Genomic DNA, 21964 nt, shown 5'->3' on the forward strand with positions numbered 1-21964 from the left:
AATAAATTACATGACAAAAAACATCATCATTATAAACCTATTCCTCTAATTACATCTTATTTGTTAAATCCAGAGCAGCCCAGCCCTTTTGTGACAATTTGAGCTTTGATCACAAGCACCTGATGGCCTAAAAAAATCACTTCATGATACACAGAGTTGTGCAATTATACTTTTCAAAAGTACTTTATCATTCTAGGGGGTCTGCACCTGTTCTGGTGTTGCCACCTAAAAAACAACACTGCATTTTACATATGCAGTGGTACTTTTTCTTATTATTATTATTTTTAATTTTTTTTAAACTTTTTTTATTTTGTATATATTTATAAAGAGAAAGTTTAAAAGCTTCCTTAGACATTTAGAAGCACAAGTTCTTAGAATTTAAAATCTCCTCTTAAGCTTGCTTCCCCTCCCCACTCCCCTCCAAGCACTGCCTTCTGATGCACTTCCATTCACTAAACTTTCTTTCAGAAGCTTTCAAATAAGAAACAGTTTAAGAGAACCTAAAGGAACTGCCCCAGCATTCAGAACTCTGTTTTAAAGCAACTTACTAGAAAAAAACAGAACAAAACAGAAAAACCCAAATTTTCCACTAGATACTGATACAAACACATAACAAAGAGTACAAAAGTTATTAGTTTAAATATATACAAATTCTTTTCAACTCAAATACTGTTTCAATGGTTTTGAGGGTATAGACAATGAGGTGAAGGGCACACATTTATGCAGAATATATTGCAACAGCCTGAACAGTACTGTTAACACTATTATACCTTGAACTTTCTGTAGCAAAAATGTCATTAGTATTCCAATGTGGAGAGAGATTTCTGCATCCCGAATAATCTGATCACTTTTCAGCTGAACTCATTCTTTTTGACTTAATGAAGGCCATGCCATGTGTTCTCATGTGAGTGTTTAAGGCCGCTTCAGTTTCAAAAGTCTTTGCACACACTTTGCATCTTCTTTCTGATGCCGTACTGTCAGAAGATTCATCTTCATGATTGGGTTTATTTTCTTGCTGGTTATCCTCCCCAGACCCATTTTGTTTTGATACTGGCTGAGGCTCCTTCAGCTTATGTACAATGAAGAGGTGCCTGGAGAGGGACACGTGAGATGTGTAGCAGAGTCCACATTCCCTGCACTGGTACGAAGAGCCATCAGATTTATGCTGAGGAATATGTTCGTGAAACTGTAGAAGATTTTCTGTTGTGAAGCCACAAACAGCACACTTGTGAACTTTAAAAACATTTATCTTTAGCTTCTTCAATGGCTGAGTGATTGCACCTCGTGGAGGCCGGAACTCCAGTACAGGTTCTTCCAATTTACGCTTTGGACTAGGAACCTAAAAAAAGCCAGAAATGGTGTATCATGTAAGTGTGAATACACGGTTCTTTTCGTAACTGTTGGTGACTTGCAAACTTCAAAAACCTTCCCTTGGTAGATTACAGTACAACTTTGATAAATACAGTATCTGAAATAATACTAGCAAATGTTTATTGTATATGTTGGAAAACCAGGAGTTTTCTTTATAACAAACTGCACACAAAATCTGTCAGATCTGATAGAGCTACAGTATCTAATACACCGTATAAACTTGAATGAACATTTGCCAGTGTAACTGCATCCGAGTACACACACCAATGAAACCTCAGTTGTGTACAGAATGTAGAGTATCAGTCTAGGAACTTTTCAAGTACTAGCTTCTGGAACTCCATTTTAGTTACTTAATATTATTTCATGCCTGAAATTTGACTTGACAGATTATCTCCTGATCACTAGTAACCAAACTAACCTATTACACAATCTTTTAAGCTAATTAAACTGATCATTGTTTATATTCTCCTTGTTATTCTCACATGAATATTCCTCAAGAATCCTCTGCATCCTGTGTGGTTCAGATATGCTCCGTGGTGTTTATGAGACAATGTACATAGCTGATATATTTTCAAAACTTAAATAGGACGAACATATCAAGGATAACAGTACACTTTAAGAAACAGATGTCTGTGTGTCTGCTGTCAGCTCTGGACATGCTGTCACCAGTGAAATTCTTTATCACATAGAGCCCCAAACATTTAAAAAATGCTGTTAATATCTGCATGTAACAAGTCTTTGGACAGAGCTGTCATCTTACTTTTGCTTTCCTTCTAATACTCATCAGCAATAGAAAAGTGGTGTAGTTCAGCTGGAAGGGACTTAAAACAATCATCTGGTCCAACTCCTGAGCCTTCTGGGGCTGACCAAAAGTTAAAGCTGTTGTTAAGGGCATTGTCCAAACACCGACAGGCCTGGGGCAGCGACCCCCTCTCCAGGAAGCCTGTTCCAGGGTTTGACCACCTCTGGGTGAAGAAATGCTTCCTCACGTCCAGTCTGAACCTCCCCAGCGCAGCTCTGAGCCCTTCCCAGGCGTCCTGTCCCTGGATCCCGGGGAGCAGAGCTCAGCACCCCCCTCTCCCCGTCCCCTCCCCAGGGAGTTGCAGGGAGCCCTGAGCTCGGCCTCAGCCCCTTCTCCCAGACACACCAGCCTGGAGCCCTCAGCGCTCCCCACAGCACCTGCCCTCCAGCCCCTCACCAGACTGGTTCCCTCCTCTGGACACACTCTGGGACCTTCACAGCCTTTTTAAAATTGCGGGGCCCAGAACTGCACACAGTGCTCCAGGTGAGGCCACACCAACACTGAACACAGTGGGAGATCCTCCTACATTTTCATCATCAGATTGAAAGTAGTTTCACTGTAAGATTTGTATCAAATAAGCTCAAGGCTGGGTAGTTGAAAGAAGGTCACACTGCTTCTACATAACCTGTAGCTTTTCTACAGCTCTGAGAAGACTTGGTTGCAGAGGATTTGAAAGGTGCTTTTAAAGCAAATCACTTAGGAGTAAGTTACATTCTCCATCATTCGGTGATCAAACCAAACAGTCTTTCCAAAAACATGTTCTAGATCAAGCATGACAGAATTTGTTGCAGGAAACGAAGACATTTTTTGGGCTCTACTTCACAGAAGAGCAGACTTTTATGGGATCAAAAATACCTGCATCTATTTAAAGATCCTAAATATATACCCAGAAATAATTCATTCTGAGTGACTGAATGAATCTTGTAAGTGATTACCTTTGTGTCTTCTTTCACTTCCCTTTCTTCCATATTGGTTGATTCAGTCATTTCTTTCACGTCAGGGTCTTTAATGCCATGCATCAACTGAATATGTTTTTCCAACATCAACCGCTTGGTGAAAGTACGTCTTGAGTCTGGGCAGTGCCTACATAAACACAAAGCAGACACACGCAGGTTCACATGCCACGCTTATCAAAAGTAGTACTCTGAAGAATACAAGTACGACTGGTAAATAAATACAGACTAGAATACAACCTATTGATGATAGCAACAATGTTTTTCCAAGCATTAGAAGAAAATGAGCATAATTACAAAATAAAACTAGAAGTGTTTGAGCAACTTATATTCAGAGAAAACAAGAAACTCTCTGAAGATAATAACCAAAATAGTACAAAGTGTGAGTCAGATTAAAACCTGGGAGCATCTGAATTTTGTTTCTTGGAGGTCTGCTAACATCACCAAACCGTACATTCTATTAGACACATTCCCAAGTTCTACTTAATTTAAATTTCACAGGGGAAGCAATCACCTTCCATGCAGGATGAATGCTAGCTCCAAACAACACTTAATTCTGCATTCAAATCCAAATACTTTATCTCCTTGAACTAGTAATCCCTTGTCAGCTCTCTCCAAACCTCAATCTAACCAGCAGCACCACCTTGTCCTTCACAGTCTGCGCTCTGTTCTCCTGACAGAACCAGCTGCAGCACTGCTCAACCTCTCCTGTGCTTGTGGGAAGTGTATTCCCCTGAGTTCCGACGCTGTAACGTACTGTACAGGTGTCTGGGGAGGGATGGCCGAACAAGAACTGCAGGGGAGGAGTTCAACTGGAATACTGAGTTTTTCTCCTGAGGTTTTAATTTTTAAAATGCTGTTTCATTTAACTTTATTAAAAAAAAAAAAAAAGGAAAAAAGACGGTACTGTAGGCATTCAGGCATTCTGAAATGAAAATAGAGAACTATGGTAAGCCTTCTGCTCAAAGGGTGTACAGAAAGAAACCTGGCACTTGCTACTTGTCATATACCCAGAGAAACAGTGTCCAGGCTCACCAGCTCACCTAGGCTGAAGTACGTATCAAGGGTACACGAGAAACATTCTGATGTGTGGGTTGTGCCAGGCAACCAGGGCGCAGGGAGGTTGTAAAGCACTCGTTGGAACGCTGTGCTGTGCACGGCCCTCTCACGTTCCCACAGCGGGGCCCTTGTGCTTTCTGTAAGCGAGCAGAGACCACCCGGGGCAGGGCAGGGCGGGATCTCAGCCAGAGAACGGCTGCTGTTGGCAGCTGCCGCCTCAGTACTGCTGCCTCGGTTCCACAGCACCACACACACATCTTCAGTGAAGAGATGCCACAGAAAGTGGGTTATGGATCCTCTCTGAAGGACGTGGCTGCTCCTGGTAAATGATGTATCGTCTCTGCAGCCACTTATCACGAAGGATGTTTAGACATTACACACTGTTTTCTGTAGGAGAAAAAATACTACAAATACTGACTTTTGTAGATTGGGACAGGGGGTTGTGTACATGAGACTATGTAAAACCAGGTTCCCCTCTGTAAAACTATCAGCCACGCCAACTCTCAGCTCAGCTCAGTTCCAGATTTGCTTCCCAAAGCCCCTGAAAGCCAGCAGACTTTATGTACGTGCTGGTTTCAGGCATGCAGGACAGCCTAAACAGTTTAGCCTGTCTACGTATCTAAATAACTGATTCATCTGAATGAATGGGATGTTGGCTTTTATATAGTCAAGAAGATAAATTCAACTAACAATGTTTTTTGTTGGTTTATACTCTGTTTCCAAATAAATAAAAGTAGAACTTACGAGCATGTATAAACCTTCCTAATGCCTTTGTGCTTGATACGATTGTGACGACATAAACTATGGGATGAACTGAAAGATTTGTCACACTGTCGACATGGATGTTTCTTCATTTGCTTTAAAAAAAGAAGAAAAAGACATTAATTAAAAAATAATGCATGTGTCAAACCTTTCGGTAACAGGAAAGAAACATCACTTACCATCTCTGGTACTCTACCTTCAAGTACACACCACTCCCACAGCAACGCTGTAGAAGTCAAGAGGACCGGGGCCTCTTTCACAACAGTGTGGCCAGCATGAGTTATACACACATCTACCACCAGCTGTAAACTGGTGTCAGACTGTGGGTGAAGAGAATTTCTTCCTTCAGAGACGCAAGGAAGATCAGTGAATTATTTCTGGATCAGTAAAGGCAGTATGGCGAGAGATTCACTTTCTCTGTAAAGGAACCTCTCCCCTCACCACACTGAGTCTGCAGGTGCTGATCAGTCACCTGCCAGGAGGGGTGAAGGGCACCTGCCAAGGGCCAAAGTCACGGACACCGACACCTAACGGGGTCAGAAAAGAGATGAAGAAATGAGAGGTGTGGCCTGATGCCAACCTGTCTGGGGAATCCTGTGGGGTTTATATTACAGTTTAAGTGGATGGAGAAAGAAAAGGAAGGAAGCTGAGAAGGGTGGAGTGGTCTCCATCTATGTCACTCCAGCTGAACACGGCCACAGGAGCTGCAGTGTCTGAAGAAATAACATCTCCAGAACAGATGCACAATAATCCACATGGACATGTTAACTTGATGTAAGTCATTCTCTGGTGCCTAACATTAATCAACAATAATAATAAAAAGAATTCTCAAATACTAAGAAGCTCAAGCCATACAGAAATGCTTAAGGAACTGAAAAACATCCTTCTTATGTCTGCGCTGAACTCTATGTTACATTCTCCCTAATGGCTACAGTGTTCAGGAAAAGCTACAGACAAGCCAGTGGGGATCTGCAGAGGTGATTTCATTACTGAAAATTATAATTTACTGCAAAGTTTGAAGTGAATGGTGGAAGGTTTGTACACAGGAAAAAGTGATCTCTGAACGGCTAAAGGAGTAAGAGCTGTTAGAGTGAGATGCGACCTTTTGCTATCGAGACCAAAATCACATGGAGTGTGGGGGAAGGAAAGAAAAGGTCAATGACCTTTCAAGAGGTTTTGAAAGGTCATTCATGCAAATGTGAAGCAGCCCATTAGGAACCATGATATGGTTATTTTATTTGGGCTAGTCAACATAATGCTGTTAGAGCTGCAGTACTCTTCAACCTACACTTCCTTTTCATGTTTAAAGGCCAATTAAAATAAAAGGAAATCAACATATTTTGCTCTTAAATTGTTAAAGGTGAAAACCTGATGCTGTGTACACACAATGCGTGCTCATTAATGCTAATACACTAATCAGTACATTCTGCAGTGTCGTTTTGCAGTATGCTCATGACTGCAATGCTCTGGGAAGCATTTATAAAATAAACAAAATGCAAGTTGTGTTAGGGCTTCTGTGAAGACACAGCCCTGCCCCGTGCTGCACCACCACAGAGGCTCAGCCAGGGCAGCCCACGTGTCATTGCTGAGGCCACTGCTCAGCAGGGCCCTGTCCCTCCCTATCACTCTTGACACCACACCCGCTCTACATTCTTTGGGAAGATTCTGGATAGAGACCCCAAGAGGATTTTGGATGCATTAGTTTCTGTAATGGCAGCCAAAACCAACAGAACGAAAACATTAGTTCTGTAATTAGGTGCAGCAGGACCTGCTATACAGCATCTTGTCTTTACGGGGAGAAAGCGGATGTTCAATTAGATGCACAGCACGTCGGAATTGGTAAAGCAGTTCCTGCTTAGGAAACATCTGTCCTTTCACAGAAAGACACCGGAGTCCTAGGAAGCTCAGCGCATGTCTACCCGGCTGAGTGCAGACATACGGGATCCAGTTTCCAGCCAGCAGTTGTAAAGACTTGTTAGAACCACCCTTTGGGCTAGTAACTTTTTTTTTTTTTTTTTTAAACAGCACTTTTAAGATCACACAGTGTCATACCAAGGTGGCTACAAATTTTTGTACCCTACAGCTGGCTTACCTTCAACCAGCTCAGGAAGAGGATACAGAAAATGTGAATCTGTCTGTGTAGACACTGCCCAGTAAGGTCTGGGAACTCCAGAATCTGTCCAGAGAGGATACACATGACAGTACCTCTCCTATGAATACCTCTGAATAATCCAGCTGAGATCAGCTAAGAAGCGTTACAGCTCCAGACTTTCACTCTGATTCTGCAAAAGCGCAATGAGAAGTCTGAAACTAATTATCTTCAAATACCTTACACAACAATGGGCTTTGTGAACAGCTCATGAATTGCTTCATTAAAGTTTTTAACAAACATTCTGCATAGAACATTTTAGAGCATTTAACCCACACCTATCATTCTTAAGAAACACAGGCTGTAAATTAACTCCATTATCTATTAGACCCAGGTCATATGCTTGGTTATTTAATGCTCATTTCTAGTGTCTCTACAATAAGATGTATCCATAAAAGTTTTGGTTCTGAGTATAATAATTTTCATGCTAATAATTACTGAAATTTTTGAGAGATCTGGAAGGAACGTAGCAAGTGGTCTTTATCACCCATTTCTGAAAGACATGGACTTGTATCTCTATTCATTTAAGTATATATCTATGTGCCTCCTGTGTTATTCCAGGAACCACCTGGATAGGGATAAAAACCAGCACATAAATGTAAGCAATGAACAAGCGGTTAGGCCAGTATTTGAGTGCAACAATTATCTAATATTTCATAATAAGGGCTGCTCTTGAGGTAACACTGCACATTCTTGCTCAAGTCAGATCAAGATATATATTTAAAGCTAATATTGAGAAAGCATTATCAGTGTGATGAACCTTATTTGAGATGCCTGCTGCCCCTGCTGTGGGTGGGATCAGACTGGGTACCATCTCCAGCTCACTCTGAAGTGACAGTTTCACAGGGAGGTTGCGTTTTTTTTTTTGCTTTTAAGAATTGCATCAGTGTAAAATGCATCTGGTCTTAAACGTATTTCTGCTTGGTGGTAAAGCACTGATGAGTTAGTATTTGGACTAACAGTCAAAATGGAGCACACCAGCAGTTTACATGCTGCTGAAGAGACAGATTTTGACAGAAAATTAAACTATGATTGTGTGAGTGCCACAGGATCAGAAAGCACTCAGTGCACAGGCTTGCCACAGTAACACAATTATGGAGTTTCTTTACACACACTGCCTAGCAGAAGTGTCGGGAATACACCTGCTAGGCTTGAAGCTGAAGCAATTAACAGTTCCTTGGGGACTTTGATGGACAGAAATGCAAAAAGGGGCTTTTAAAGGAACTGGAGAAATCAAATGGAGACAGTGGGATTTCAGCTGCTTGTCTCCTTTTCATGCCCTCAAGCTGTAAAAGGAGAGCCAGGTAAAGGAAAATGTAGTTCTGTGAATCATAATCCTTTGGTGGGGGGTGTTTCATTCCAGGGGGGACTGGCAATGCAGCTACAGGACTGTACAGCGGGGAGGCTGAAAAGACCGAGTGGGAGTTATGGAAGGCAAGGAGAAACATGGAAACAGTCTCCTGTCAGCCAGGCTTGGCTGCTATTTGCTTGAAGCGGTCACAAGAAAATTAGAGATGAAATTCCGTAGTCTGGCATTTTCAGCTTTTCCATAAAATGTTTATAAACAGAATAAAATAATTTGCACAACAGCTTTAGAGAGAAGCACTGCGAACTGGATTCTCACACACAGAATTCTGATTCTATGAAAGGACACAGAAACCTCTGGAAATGTGCTATCATTTATTACAGTGTATTGGCATCCTGAAAACTACAGATTTTCACTCCAGATGATTCCTCTCCACTCAGAGTAAGCCTGTTACCCCTTGCAGCCGGCGCTCCCTGCGGGCAGTGCAGTGGCTGGTTTAATTTCCCCCTGCCTCCCAGCTGCGGGAAGCACCAGTCAGTTTTCAGGAGCACAGGGGCAGGGTGGGGCCTGAGAGCAGACGAGTGCTGCTGGAGCTGGGGGCACCTCGTCTCAAACCCAGCTCCGAGGGGTCCCTCTGAACATTAGCTTCACTGCGGAGCGATGCTCGGCCTCACGGTGCCTCTGCCTTGGCCATGCGATGCCCCTTGGCACTCGCTGCACCAACAGAATGAGACTAACCCTGTAACAGTTAATGAACTCGCGAGAGGGAGGGAACTGGGAAGGCACACAGGAGGAACCAAGAACCTGGATCAGATTAGATGACTTGGATGAAATACTGCAACATCTTTCACTCTTTCCATCTTGAAGAAATTGTGGTACTGGATAAACAAGCCTACAATTAAGTAAGAGTGTGTGGATTTTCTCAGCAAAACTATGTAGAAAATGACAAAAACTAGGCAGCCAAAGAGAGAAAGATTAAATATAAGAACAGAGGAGAATAACAATGGAACTTAAAGGAGTTATTTGCAAAAACATAACTGAAATTGGAAAAAAACTGCTTCATATTTCAGGTTTAAGTCACTTTTTTGTAATTGAATATTATTCATTTACCTTTCCATGTTCTTTCCTCATGTGAGAGATGTAAACGTCTCTCTGAGTGAAGAGCCTATCACACTCCCAACACGTCCAGCCAGGATTAGCGACTTTCTTAGGCTCCGCTTTCTTTATGGGAGAAGGAGATTTCTTCTCCAACTTTTCTGTTCCGTTGACAGACTTTGCGTCCTCTTTGTTGTGACCGGCTGAGTTCTGAGTTGTGGGTTTAGTACTGAGAGGCAGATTTATCCCCAGGTTTGGTGGCCCCTCAACACTTTTCAAAGTTCCATGCATAGACTACAATAAAAGAGAGAAAAAAAAGGTACAAAACTCACACAGACATATACAGCTGTATTGACAAAATGCAAAGACCTTCTGAACCAAGTCTCCATTTACTTCTTTGTCATACTATTATCAGATCACATTCTTAAAGAAACATGATTAAGTAAAGGCAAGGCCTAGCATAAAAAGAAACTGGCCAACAACACTAACACATACCATCCATAGGTAAAGAAAAGTTTTCTTCAGTATCTAGATAATTTCACACACACAAAAAAAAAGAAAGAAAACCCAGAGACTGTAGGTTATGTTTAAATTGCTGTTTAACAGAGAGGGAAAAAGCACTCAAGTACATTAAATTAAGTGTAATTTCTCACTTTACTTACCTAACATATCAGTCGAGGATCCTCATTTCAAACTACATGACTAAACACGTCCCAGAAGGAAAGGTTTTTACTGACAAATTTTGACTTGGCACATTGGTAAACAAGACAAGAAAAGGCAACTCTGGAAGGATCAGGCAACTATATAGTTTAGGATATGTTACTATTTATGCTGAGCCCTGTCTTGCTCCAGGCTCAGGTCATGAGCACCTAACCTAGAGGTGCATTGTCAGCAGTCCTCAGAATCCAAGGTGTGCAGGCTGATGGGTCCCTGAGAGCAGGGGCAGCTGAGCTGTCTAACAAGCTGTTCTCAAGCACCCTGGAGCTCCCAGGCAGCGATCCTTCCTCACATTTATGTCTAGACTTTAAATAAACAATCAGTAGGAAAGGAAGAACTCTTCCACCTCCTCCTTCCCCATTTTCTGGAGCCAGTGTTGTAGGCTGGTGCAAGACTTGTGCTTCCAAGACAACCACCAGTTCCAGAAGACCTGGGCATCAGCTGCATGGCTGAGTTTCACACGTGAACATGGACACAGCAGGAGGGAGTTGCCCGTGTTCTGGGCCCACACAGGTGACTGCAGCCCAGACTGAACGTACCACTGCACATGGACCCACTGTCGAGATCTCTTTCACATCTAAGACTTGCCCTTTACAACGATGTGTCCTAACCATCTCATCTACTGACCTGTATTATAACTCTCCTGGATAATATGTCCATCCCAATTGCTAGTATTTTCCTACAGGTAGCCTCAGAAACAAACAAAAAATATTCAATACATTCTTGATTCTGAGAACTGAAGAATACAAATCTGATACTCCAGTGTAAGACTTCAGTATCAAGTTCTTTTGTAAATCATGTGGCTCTTGGGACCTGCTGGCTTTGCAGTAAATATCAACCTGAGCAGTAGAACATGTTCTTCAAAAGAAGCACCAATTATAAAAACCCCTAAAATGTTATTAAATAGCAAAGCACACAAGACCAACTGTCTGTCTCTAAGAATGAACTGAAGCTGCGTAGTAAAGGAGGTGGCTGCCTTTAGTATCCCTTTAGTGCAGCAGGACAAGGCGAAAGAAGCATGGGGTAGGGGGAAGGAGGCTCCTACACTTTCAGGCAACTGAAGACTGACCTGGAAATTCTATCCTGGCTTAGCTTGTCAGTATGTAAAATGTTAGTTCTCAACTTTCTAAATCTCCTTTAAATACAGTACTTCAAATTTAATTTCTTACTTGAAAATAAAAACAAAGCACTGAAGCATAACATGGAGTCCCAGTGACCACAGCATGTATCACCAGCAGAACTGGGAGTGTTGCACCTCCAGTCCAGACCTTCACCCCTGTTAGAAATTCTCCTGTAGTGAGCTGTCACAGGAAAATGAGACACACCTTTGCCAACAAGAAACATTCACACCTGCAGGAATTACTCCAGGTTATTTTTTGTACCTTTGAATAACCTCCTCCTGAGCTCCCTTCTATCCCTTTCTGTTCTGTTTTCCTCCAGGTCTTCTCTGCCCTGAAGGTTTATGTCTAGCCATACCAAACAATTACGCTCTGTGCAGCTGGGCTGAGCTCTGCCCCTGTCTGGCACTCGCCCTCTCCTTGAGTACCCTGTTACTGTTTTTTTCATTCTCCCTTAAATGAAGCCCAATTTATACTTTGCTGCTGCTGTCCCTACTACTATACACACATCCTAAATGTAAAAGCACTAGCAGTTCTGAATAAAAGCAGTAATACTGTTACTGCACATGTATGTTCTAATCCTCTAATTTTATTCTCAAAAATGTCTGAATAATTTGTAGTGAAACATGCTGTAAAAACCACTGGTTAAAAGCATAAATACTGGCATGGAACACTATAAAGCTGACAGAGTTAAAACAGTGCCCAAATCATAAATAACTCAGAATAACTTTATAATGAGAGATGCTGAGCAGCCCTAATTTATGTAAGAATAGCTTCTGGCCCTAGCTACAGTCAGACCAAGCTCCTAAAATAGTTGTCTTCAGGTCTTAAAAAAAAGTTACATCCAGATGTAACAATACTTTCATAATAATATCTGAGTACAAGAAAAATAATTACATAAGACATACACTGCAATATATGGAATTTGCCTATTTAGTTTTAAAAAAAGAAGCAATACATGCAGATCAAAGGATATAGAAAATAGGACTTTGCATTGCTGCGTGAGAAGACCATTTACGATCTCTGACATAAATGCAAGATAGTTCTTACAGTAAACATGAACCAGTTCAGAAACAAAGACAATATCCAGTCCTTGTATTTCTGAATGTCTTAGGTCAGCCCTTCCCTATCTGCTCCTCAAGTTTAAGACTGGCTTTAAGACCAACTGTTTTTCAAGACTTGTGACCTTGTTTTCAACACAACTTCAGAGGTTACAACTTCTGAGGTTACAAGTGCTGTAGTTCAGACTAAAATGCAAAACACTGGTTTTAGCAGATAAGAAAGATGTCTGGTTTTCCACTACTGTGTATACAAATTTGACTAAGTCTTATGTGTCACTGCAAGAGAAACCCACTGAATTAAGTGCTGCCATTCTGGATTGTAAATAACTTCAACTGTTACCAGATGTTAACAAGGCATAAGAAATCCAGCACTGCTAACAGATCTGGTACATATATAACAAGGTAACATGGTATATTTAAAATACACAGCTAACAAATTATAGCCAGGGGACTGATGATTCTTAAAAACATGATTTGCAAGGATGACAGTAAATAATTTTCAATTATAAAACTTCAAGGTTTTTTTCAAAGCATGCATGTGTTCGTATGTAAACACACACACAAATAACCTCTACATCTATTCAAGAAACATACTGGTTCCTCCAGGTGAATTCTGAACATCAAAGGTTTGATTTTATAATGTACTCAGCATTCCCAAACCCAACAAATGGAATAATACTTAGAATGCTGGTAATAAGGCTCAATACTTATTAGGATCGGACTAACTCACTTCACAACACCCATTATTATTCTGATAAACTGTTGAATGCAGTGCACTGAGATATTCCTGGCATACCCAAATCAACATTCATATAGAAAAACTGAGTGAGTGATTACATCACAGATATGCTGAAGACCATAAGAAATGCAACATTTTAACATTTGAGAACATTATTCACAGATTACTGTCTGGAAATTATTAACATCTCTCCTTTTCAGCAGTCGTCTTGTTATTCTGTGCCTTTTTACAGTATTTTCTCACAGCATATATTGCATGACAAATGGTATCTATGAACGAAACAAGAGAAGATGCCTACACACCTTGATATGATCCATCATAAGCTGTTTCTGTGCATATAGAAGAGAACAGTCTGGACACTTGAAAACAGACACCTTCTGGTTTTCAATGTGCTGATCAAAGTGGCGATAGAGCAAAGGTTGTAGAGTAAACACAGTGTCACACATAGAGCATTTATATATTATTCTAAAAACAGAAGTACAATAAACAATGTCAGTCATGTTGATGATCTGTTTGCAAGAATCATGATGTTAACTTTTTTTTCTCAGCAGAGATAAGATCTGACATGTTTAAGCAATCATTTCACACTGCCTGAAAAAAGTTAAAATTAATTCAAAACACCCTCCAAGTTCAAAATATGGGAGCAGTAGAAAAAAGAGAAAAAAAATTCATTAAAAAGTGCAAGCAAGAAGCCAGAGAAAAACAGCATATGCCAGTTACATACATAACACCAACATCTGCTTAGGATACTCTGAAAGTTAAATAACTTTGGTTTCTGAACCCACACCGTAACTAAAGGACAATATACCTGGTCCAGGCTGTGAACATAGTACGGTTTAAGGGAGTGACTGATTCCATCATAATTGGTAATACACTTCAAGATGAATTTTATTTTTGGCAACGTTTATGGCTTTGAAGCTCTGTTTTTGTTAATGCTCTGAAGCTGAAACTTCACAGGATGGCATTTCCCAGTTTTGCAATTACAAGCCATTAATAATCTATCTATGGAAGTAACAGAGACAGCACCAAAACTTCCTCAACCTCCTCCCTCAGAGCATCCGCGACTTGAGATTAGCCACCTACATCTCCCCTTCTGACAGGCCATATTCTGACAGAATTGTACCATTATGGTTTAGTAGCTGTGTGACTGGTGAAGCAATGCATCTATTCGTGTAGTTTCAAGAGTGCTTTAGAAATAGATATACTAATTAACAAAGAACGACATAAGTACTGGACACTAAAAGCACAGTCCCTGAAAATGAGTATGAAGTTAAAATTGTGGATCACAAAATCCTAAGAACATTATTAAACAATCTGAAAATAGTTATATTTTTAGCAGATCCTTGTCAGCTGTCTGTCCAGCAGACAAAAACCAGAGGGAAACCAGAAACATAATCCTCTGGTCTAAATGCTGCAACAACTACTACATGACAACAGTTTGAAGCTGGTTTCATTTTGCTGGTGATTTTATAATGAAAACTATAGTTTAAATTGCATTCCAGGTAACCACTTACTTGATACTCTGCTGCTTGTTTTTGCTTATCTGTATGTTCGATTGTATTGATTTCCCTGGCAACTAAAGGTGAGTAACAAGATCAGCCATTCAGACTGCAGCCTTTAATGTACCTGTTTGTAAACAGTAACTACTTCTTTCAGAAACATCACACTTTTCTTCAATTTGGAAAATGAATGAAAGGAAATGACACGTGAAATAAAAGTAACAAATAAATTCACCATAGATCACTAGATGGGAGAGAACTCTAATCCATCAGCCATTGGCAGTGGTGGCACTTCAGACAAAGTTCAACTAAAATAAATGAAACCCAACCACAGGTGCTTCCTCTGTGAATGCAGCCTTCCTAATCCCATCAGTTAGGGGTTGTTCTCTATCCTAAAGAAAGGCTTTCCATTAAAAAAGCCCAAACCAACAAACCCTGCTTGCTAGAGTGCTGAATTTTCTCATTATTCACCTAAAAGTTCCAAGTCCTTTCAGCAACAGCACATTGTTCAGTATCAGTAAAGATCACTCTGTGCTGCGCTTTGTGATGACAAGGACATGGACACTGCTTAATGTCCAAGCCGTTCAGTCAGTCCAGATATTTGAAATAATGAAGAACAGGACAGTCAATTAGCATGCTAACTTGGAAAAATATTATTTTTGTGGTATATCAAGTAGTCCCAGTTTCTTACATATGCTAAGAGAATTTATTATTTACACAGCATCCTGAGGACCTATGTACTACTGTCCTGCTTTCTGTGGTGAACCCTCTGCAGCAGCACACCTGAGGGCTTCACCTGGTGAAGATGAAGTATGGGGAAAGGGAAGCCCTCCCCACCCTGACATGCACCCTCCCCACAAAAGCTTCTTAAACATTCAAAACGAGTATCTTAGTTCCTCACGTTATTACTGACCCATACTCCTTCATAATCCTAACTTCTTGGGTAATTCCCATAGAAAAGGTGTTCCAGAGATGCCAGAAACAGAAAATGCTCAATAATAATAGGTAAGAAAGAAACCCCAGGTTCCTAAAATGCAGCTTTGCCTCAGGCACCTCACATCAACACAACCCCATGGATCTTACTCGCAGTTTTAACGTGAGACAAGTGCGTGGCCAACCCCCCCGCAGGTCAGCGGAACTGAGCATGGACAAACAAGGGAAGAGACCCTCTGCAGGCACACGCTCTGCGGGGTGAGCTGCTGCAGCCGGGAGGGATGGAAGAGCCAAAGGATTCCCGGTGCAGGGGACGATTTCCCTGGGCGCAGCAGGCAGGGCTGCTGAGCCCCTATGTGCGCTCCAGTCTGGGTCCCGTCTCGGCAGCCAGAGACAACGTACAGCAGCGATTCGCTGTCAGCCCCCTTCAGCCCACCCAAGGAAAAAAACAATTTCCTCAGAAAAGTACTTGCTGCAGTTGTGTAGTGGGTATTGCCCACACACACTCCCTGATCCTGAGGCACCAAATATTCCCTTCTGTCCCTTAGAACACTCTCTGCCTTCCATCCCCAGCAGCAGCTCTGCCCAGAGGCCAGTAAGTATCAAGCCTGATGACTAACTAAGCAGGCAAACAAGCCGAGGCACAGGCCTAGAACAGCCGGGTCCCTGCCAGGGTGAGCCTCACCCCTCTGGGCACTGCTCACAGACCGCGGCCGCACCCAGAATCCCACATTTTGGTGCCTGTTGCTGAGCAGCTGCCCTGATAGCCAGGTGCTAGGGACGTGAGTAAAGTCACATCATTCCAGGTTAGCAAGATGTCAACAAAGACTGGCAGAATTAAAAATAATTCTCTGATTATTTCATGATGTATATGTCTGTTAGAACTGTATCTTGCAAATAAGGTTAGACATGAAAAATTAGAAAACCTGCTTTATCGTCTCTGGTGGGACTAGACAGCGATCTCAGCTGGAATGAGTACTATATAAATTTATCATCACAGGGTTACATAATGTAATCAAATGAACTATGATCTACTACATGCTTCAGATTCTTACTGTATCTAAAGTAAGGGACAGAGGCCACAGAACTGCTGAGGCTGGAGGGAGCTCTTGAGGTCATCTGGTCCAGCCCCTGCTCAGGCAGAGTCACTGGAGCAGGCTGCCCAGGGCCATCTCCAGTTGGGTTCTGAACGTCTCCACAGCCTCTGGGCAGCCTGCTCCAGTGTCTGGCCACCCTCGCAGGAAAAAAGTGACTCGTTGTGTTCAGGTGGAATTTCACATGTTTCAGTGTGTGCCCATTGCCTCTTGTCCTGTCTCTGGGCACCATGGAGCAGAGCCCAGCTGCCTCTGCTTTGTGCCTTCCCACCTGGTATTTATACACATCGACAGGGCCCCCCTGAGCTCTCTCCAGGAGAACAGTCCCAGCTCATCTTGGGGTCCCTTTGCTGGACTTGTCCTTCCCCAGCCCTAATGACCAGTTCCTGGGTACTGCAGCACTCCTGAGCACTGACAGGAGAAACTGAATCTGCTACAAAAATACCTGATGTCCCTCTGAATTTATCACATACAAAAACTATATTTCTGTAAAAACACTAAGAGCTGAATGTATGTATTTTCTATGTAAGCTAAAAGACTTTACTCTGTTTTCACAGAAGCACAAGAACTATCTGGTAGAGACCCAAACTTCGGACAGGTCTCCGGGAAGACTGTACTTGGTTCAGTTCATACCAACATACCTAACAGGAGGAGTTGTGACTTACACCCTGGGAGGATTTATTTCAGTCACGTCAAAAGCATGATTTTCAATCCTCAACACATGCAGGTAAGCATGGTTTGTCTGATAACAGAAGTAGTCTGTATTTAACATGTAACAGCTCAGAACCCTGTCCCAAGCTTACAGGCAGCCAGGCTTAGTCAGGACGTGTTTACAAACACCTCAATTCAAGGAGACACTTGTGTGAGGGAGGCAGCTCCACCGCAGTCACACTGCCGGTGACTGTGCCTGCCCCCCGGCACACACCGGGCACAGTGCACACACTTCTTCACTTTTCAAAAACCCAATTAACAAATTCACCTATTATCTGAAAATAAATACAGATTATCTCACAGGAAAATACCTTCATATCACATAAAAGATGTTTAGCATTTGGAAAGCTTCTGCACCTGATATGGTATTTCTCCTTCCTGTAATTTTTTTCTCTTAAAAAATGGAATTTGTGGGATAATATACTTTGTACCAATAGTACAGTATATATCCATAATCTGGCTTGATAAACAAGAATTTCTCCAATATGCAAAAATAGATCAGTCATGAAAAAAAGCCTTACTGTCACTCCTATGAAGTTACACTGTTTACTGAAAAGAGAGAAACACATATAAGCTGTGGTTTCCCACAAAACCCATGTAGCATCCTAGGTATGCTCCAGGAGAGAACTTCACAAAGCCTAAAGACAAGACAGCCATCATTTCTCTGTATTAAAATAATCCAGTTTTGTCCCACTGAGAATCACTGCACACTGACTTCATTTTTCATACACCAAACAGTTTACTGTGTCTGTTCTGAAACAGCCATTTGTAATCTAACTGTACAGCGCATGGTTCCAGTAAACGCCAGGGGCACTCAGTGAGCCCAGTTCCTGTAACCAGTAAGGGGTCCCTCAGGACCAGACTGGCCTCAGCTGGACAGGACAGCGATAAGCCCTCCCCTGACACCCCCGCTGGGCCCCTCCGCCATGCCCAGAGGGACCCCAAAGGCAGCTCCACTGCCACACAGAGCTTAACATCGTTGGCCTCCCGGGGAGGTCTGAAACTCATGTTCAAGGGTCAAGACACCTGAGGAAGGGTCAAGGAAAACTCCAAGGCTTCATATTTCTGAACACAGAAGGCTACCGGACCCTTCTTTTCATATGTTTTAAATTTTTACTTCAGAAGAATAAAAATGTAACTGAGCAAGTGTAGCCTTCTCTATAGTGTTATGTGACTATATTACATTCCTTCTTTTTGGTAATGAACTTGTTAAGCTTTCCCAACATACTCCACTCACACACAACAGAGATGTCAGGTAAAATGATACAGATAAACCAGCAGCAGTAAATAGGTCAAATGCAAATGTATTTCCTCGCACACAACAGCACTTGCCAGCTGCACCCAGTGCCAGGCAGGCCACTCCTGGACCACTCTGTGGGGTTCCGCGCCCCACAGCTGAAGCCATGGACAGACTGGAGAGGGCCCAAAGGAGGCCACAGAGGTGATCAGGGGCTGGAGAACCTGTCCTACAGGAAAGGCTGAAGGAGTTGGTTCTCTTCTCCCTGGAGAGGGCTCGGGGAGCTCATCCCAGCGCTCTGGTGCTCCCAGGGCGGCTACAACAGGCACGGAGGGTCTCTCCTCACGAGCAGCCACGCACTGGAGACAAGAGGCAACAGGTACAAGTTGTACCAGGAGAGGTTTCATCTTGATACAAGAAGGAAATTTTTTACATTGAGAACAACCAATCACTGGAACAACCTCCCCAGGGACATGGTGAGTCCCCATCGCTGGGAGCTTTCAAGATGCCGTTGGACAGGGTGTGAGATAATCTCATCTCAGCCCCCTTTCCCATGAAAGGCTGGACCTGATGATATTTAGGAGTCCCTTCCAACCTGGGCTGGGCTGTGATTTTTAACACAGAGAAACCAGAATTTGAGTAACATCACAAATATCTGATGTCAACCTGACCAAGATATGTGAGAAACATCCTCAGAAACCAACTAACTTGAACAACAAAACCATTTCCTTTTCAAATTGCTGCTGAGTAGCAGAAATACACGTAGATAATTCTGACAAAACCGACAGGTAATGATAGCTTGAAACAGACCTTATTAAAGGGTGAAACAGCAGACAATGTGAGCATCTCCAGTGTTGGTGGCAACACCGTTCTACCTGCAGATGCTTGTGAAATGGAGGCAAAGAACTCCAAACACTGTGAAGCCCGGGACTACTAGTCGCTCTGCATGCATCTAAGACAGCATCTTGATTAAAACTGGCAAATTTAAAGAAACCACCACTCCTTAAGAGGAGCACTGAACTGTGGTTTCTATGATTTATTACAACAGTACTTCATAAAATATTGTCTTCTTCTAATCAAAATAAATTAGTAAAAGAATGCAATTATTAGCATATCTATATGGAAAGAAAACGAATGCAAAATACTTAATTCACAAAGTTGATCAGAAACAGTTCAGCAGATCCAGGCACAATTCAAGAAATCTTCTGCACTTTTCATATGTGAAGTATCTTACACAAATGTTGATCTTAATCTTTCGGTTTTCTCTAATGAAAATTATTGGAATCTGAAACACGTTTTAGATTAAAAGTTGGTATTTCAAAGCCTCTCACTGAAATTACCATCCTGAATTAAAACAAAGTATCATCTGTCACTGGGTGAAAATGTCTTAATTTGTTATCAGACATAGTAAGTTAGTTGCCATTTTGCTTTAATGTAGGTTTAAACACCCTAAAGAATCAATCTCCTGTTAGTAAATTAGAAGAAACAGTGATAAACCAAATTTGTCTGAAATCTGGTTATTACATTACATGGTTATTGTGTTTCTCTCATCTACCTTCTATTTTCTTGAGTCTGCAAGTTGTTAAAAAGCACTAATGTTCTCTGTGCACTCCAGAGAAACAACGCGGAATTAATACTTGAGTATTTACTCTCAGTTCTGCAACCCTACCAGCCGAGGAGAAAGGAGGCACAAGAAAACGGTCTGTAAGGAGAAGGCATCAGGCACCTGCAGCTCTCACTGGCTTCAGTGCAGGCCTGGAACGTTCAGCCCCGAAGCCAAGGGCCTAACTGCACCCTGTGTTTATGCACAACTTCCCCAGCCACATAATGGAATCAGTTCTGCATTAATCCAGAAGGAAGAGATTATGTATTGGAAAAAAGCTTATAAACAGCTCTATGATGCATCTATTTTGATTTGGAGAGGCAAGGCTGGCACGTCTCACACAGTAACACACTGGAATTCCTCTGCTTGAGACACAAACGGCTTAGGGAAGTAAAAACCTAACTCACCACTCCCAAACCCTGTGGCTTTCGTGAAAAAAATCTAGCAGACAGAAAGAGGAGCATAGATCAGCAGGAAGAACGGCGCCTGACGAGCAAGCAGCCGCCTGGCCAGAGGAGCAGGGTACCACAGGCAGCTGTAGCCCGCAGCAGTGGCCCAAGGTCAGCCCAGAGACAACTGCCACTTGTAAAACCAGCTCTCACAAGAACACACCCTGACCCCTGCCAGCTGGTGACACCCAAAGAACCAACTTCCCAAATTCACCCAGGTGACCATCTGTGAGCATGTAGCAGGAAAAAAAAAAATAAAAAAATTCACATTTTCCCACCTTTTCAACCAGATGTTATAAAAATCACTGCATAAGCCCTACTGAGTCTTTGCAGTTCTTTTTGGAATCACATTATCTTAATTCACAGTAAAAATGCAGATGAGCTAAGCAGATTAAAACCGAACTAGCTGCCTGTCCCAATCACTCCTGTAATTACTGTATTGCTCTCCTATAGCATGCAGTGTTTAAAGAACTGCTATTGCTGTGTTCATGGAAATTTAACCTTTGCCAAATAAACTGCCAGCTGAACTCAAGGAAACATCGCATGAACTCCACAGTCACCCACAGGATGAGGAACTGCTGGTGGCATAGTACGTGACTTTTCAGGTTACAAGCAGAGGACAGAATGCAATTTCACAAGTTATTCAAACGCAGACAAGTGCAGTAGAAGAGTATTTTGCTTACTTTGGTTCGCCTATCTTGATACCCGGGTGTTGTGTATAGGCATGGGAGTGTGTGCTGGGAGCAGATTTAAATGCCATGGGACAGATAGGACACTTGTAAAAGACTTCACAGTGACAACCTTGAATATGAGACTTGAGTGCCGCCACATCAGAGTATACAACATTGCAATGCACGCAGCTGCAAAAAGAGTGGAAAAGAGTCAGTTCAGCCTAGCCCAAAGCAGTACTGAACGAAATGGAATCAACACTGATTTTCAAGCAAGTGAGAGAGATAAACACATATATACAACGGAATAAAACTACGTTATTCTGTCAATTTAAACAACCCAGTAAGAATCAACATAAACAGAGATTTGCGCATCAGAAAGTAAGAAAAAAGAAATTTCCCAAATTTAATTTGAAAATCTAAGAGATATGAAGTCAGAACATGTTTTTATGGCATTACAACAAAACAGATAGGAGGGTCAACAGAGGAATGTTCTACTGATTGTAGAAAGAATGCTTAAGTCCTCTGCAACTTTGTAAAGAGATTTTACAAAATGCATTTTTATCACATGCAAGGGATTGTATAAGGTATGCCACAGCAATTTAGACAGTACCACCAAAATGAAAAACCAGTAAGGA

At 42.0% G+C, this 21964-nt stretch overlaps 1 protein-coding gene across 4 annotated transcripts in view; it reads right to left on the minus strand.

The window, feature by feature from the left end:
• Positions 1-307: 307 nt before the first annotated feature.
• Positions 308-21964, minus strand: part of ZNF532 (zinc finger protein 532) — a 46048-nt gene continuing 24391 nt past the window's right edge. For all 4 annotated transcript variants that reach the window (XM_026865311.1, XM_026865312.1, XM_026865310.1 and 1 more), the window contains 6 exons: positions 21342-21518; positions 13435-13597; positions 9513-9791; positions 4930-5042; positions 3109-3256; positions 308-1339 (listed from right to left, as the gene is read on the minus strand). In XM_026865311.1, coding sequence (XP_026721112.1) covers positions 845-1339; positions 3109-3256; positions 4930-5042; positions 9513-9791; positions 13435-13597; positions 21342-21518 — 1375 coding nt within the window. In that variant the 3' untranslated portion in view covers positions 308-844. The remainder of the gene's footprint in view (positions 1340-3108; positions 3257-4929; positions 5043-9512; positions 9792-13434; positions 13598-21341; positions 21519-21964) is intronic.

The sequence above is a fragment of the Athene cunicularia genome, assembly GCF_003259725.1.
Source record: "Athene cunicularia isolate RWA chromosome Z unlocalized genomic scaffold, athCun1 chrZ_part1, whole genome shotgun sequence".
NCBI classification, from domain to species: Eukaryota; Metazoa; Chordata; class Aves; order Strigiformes; family Strigidae; genus Athene; species Athene cunicularia.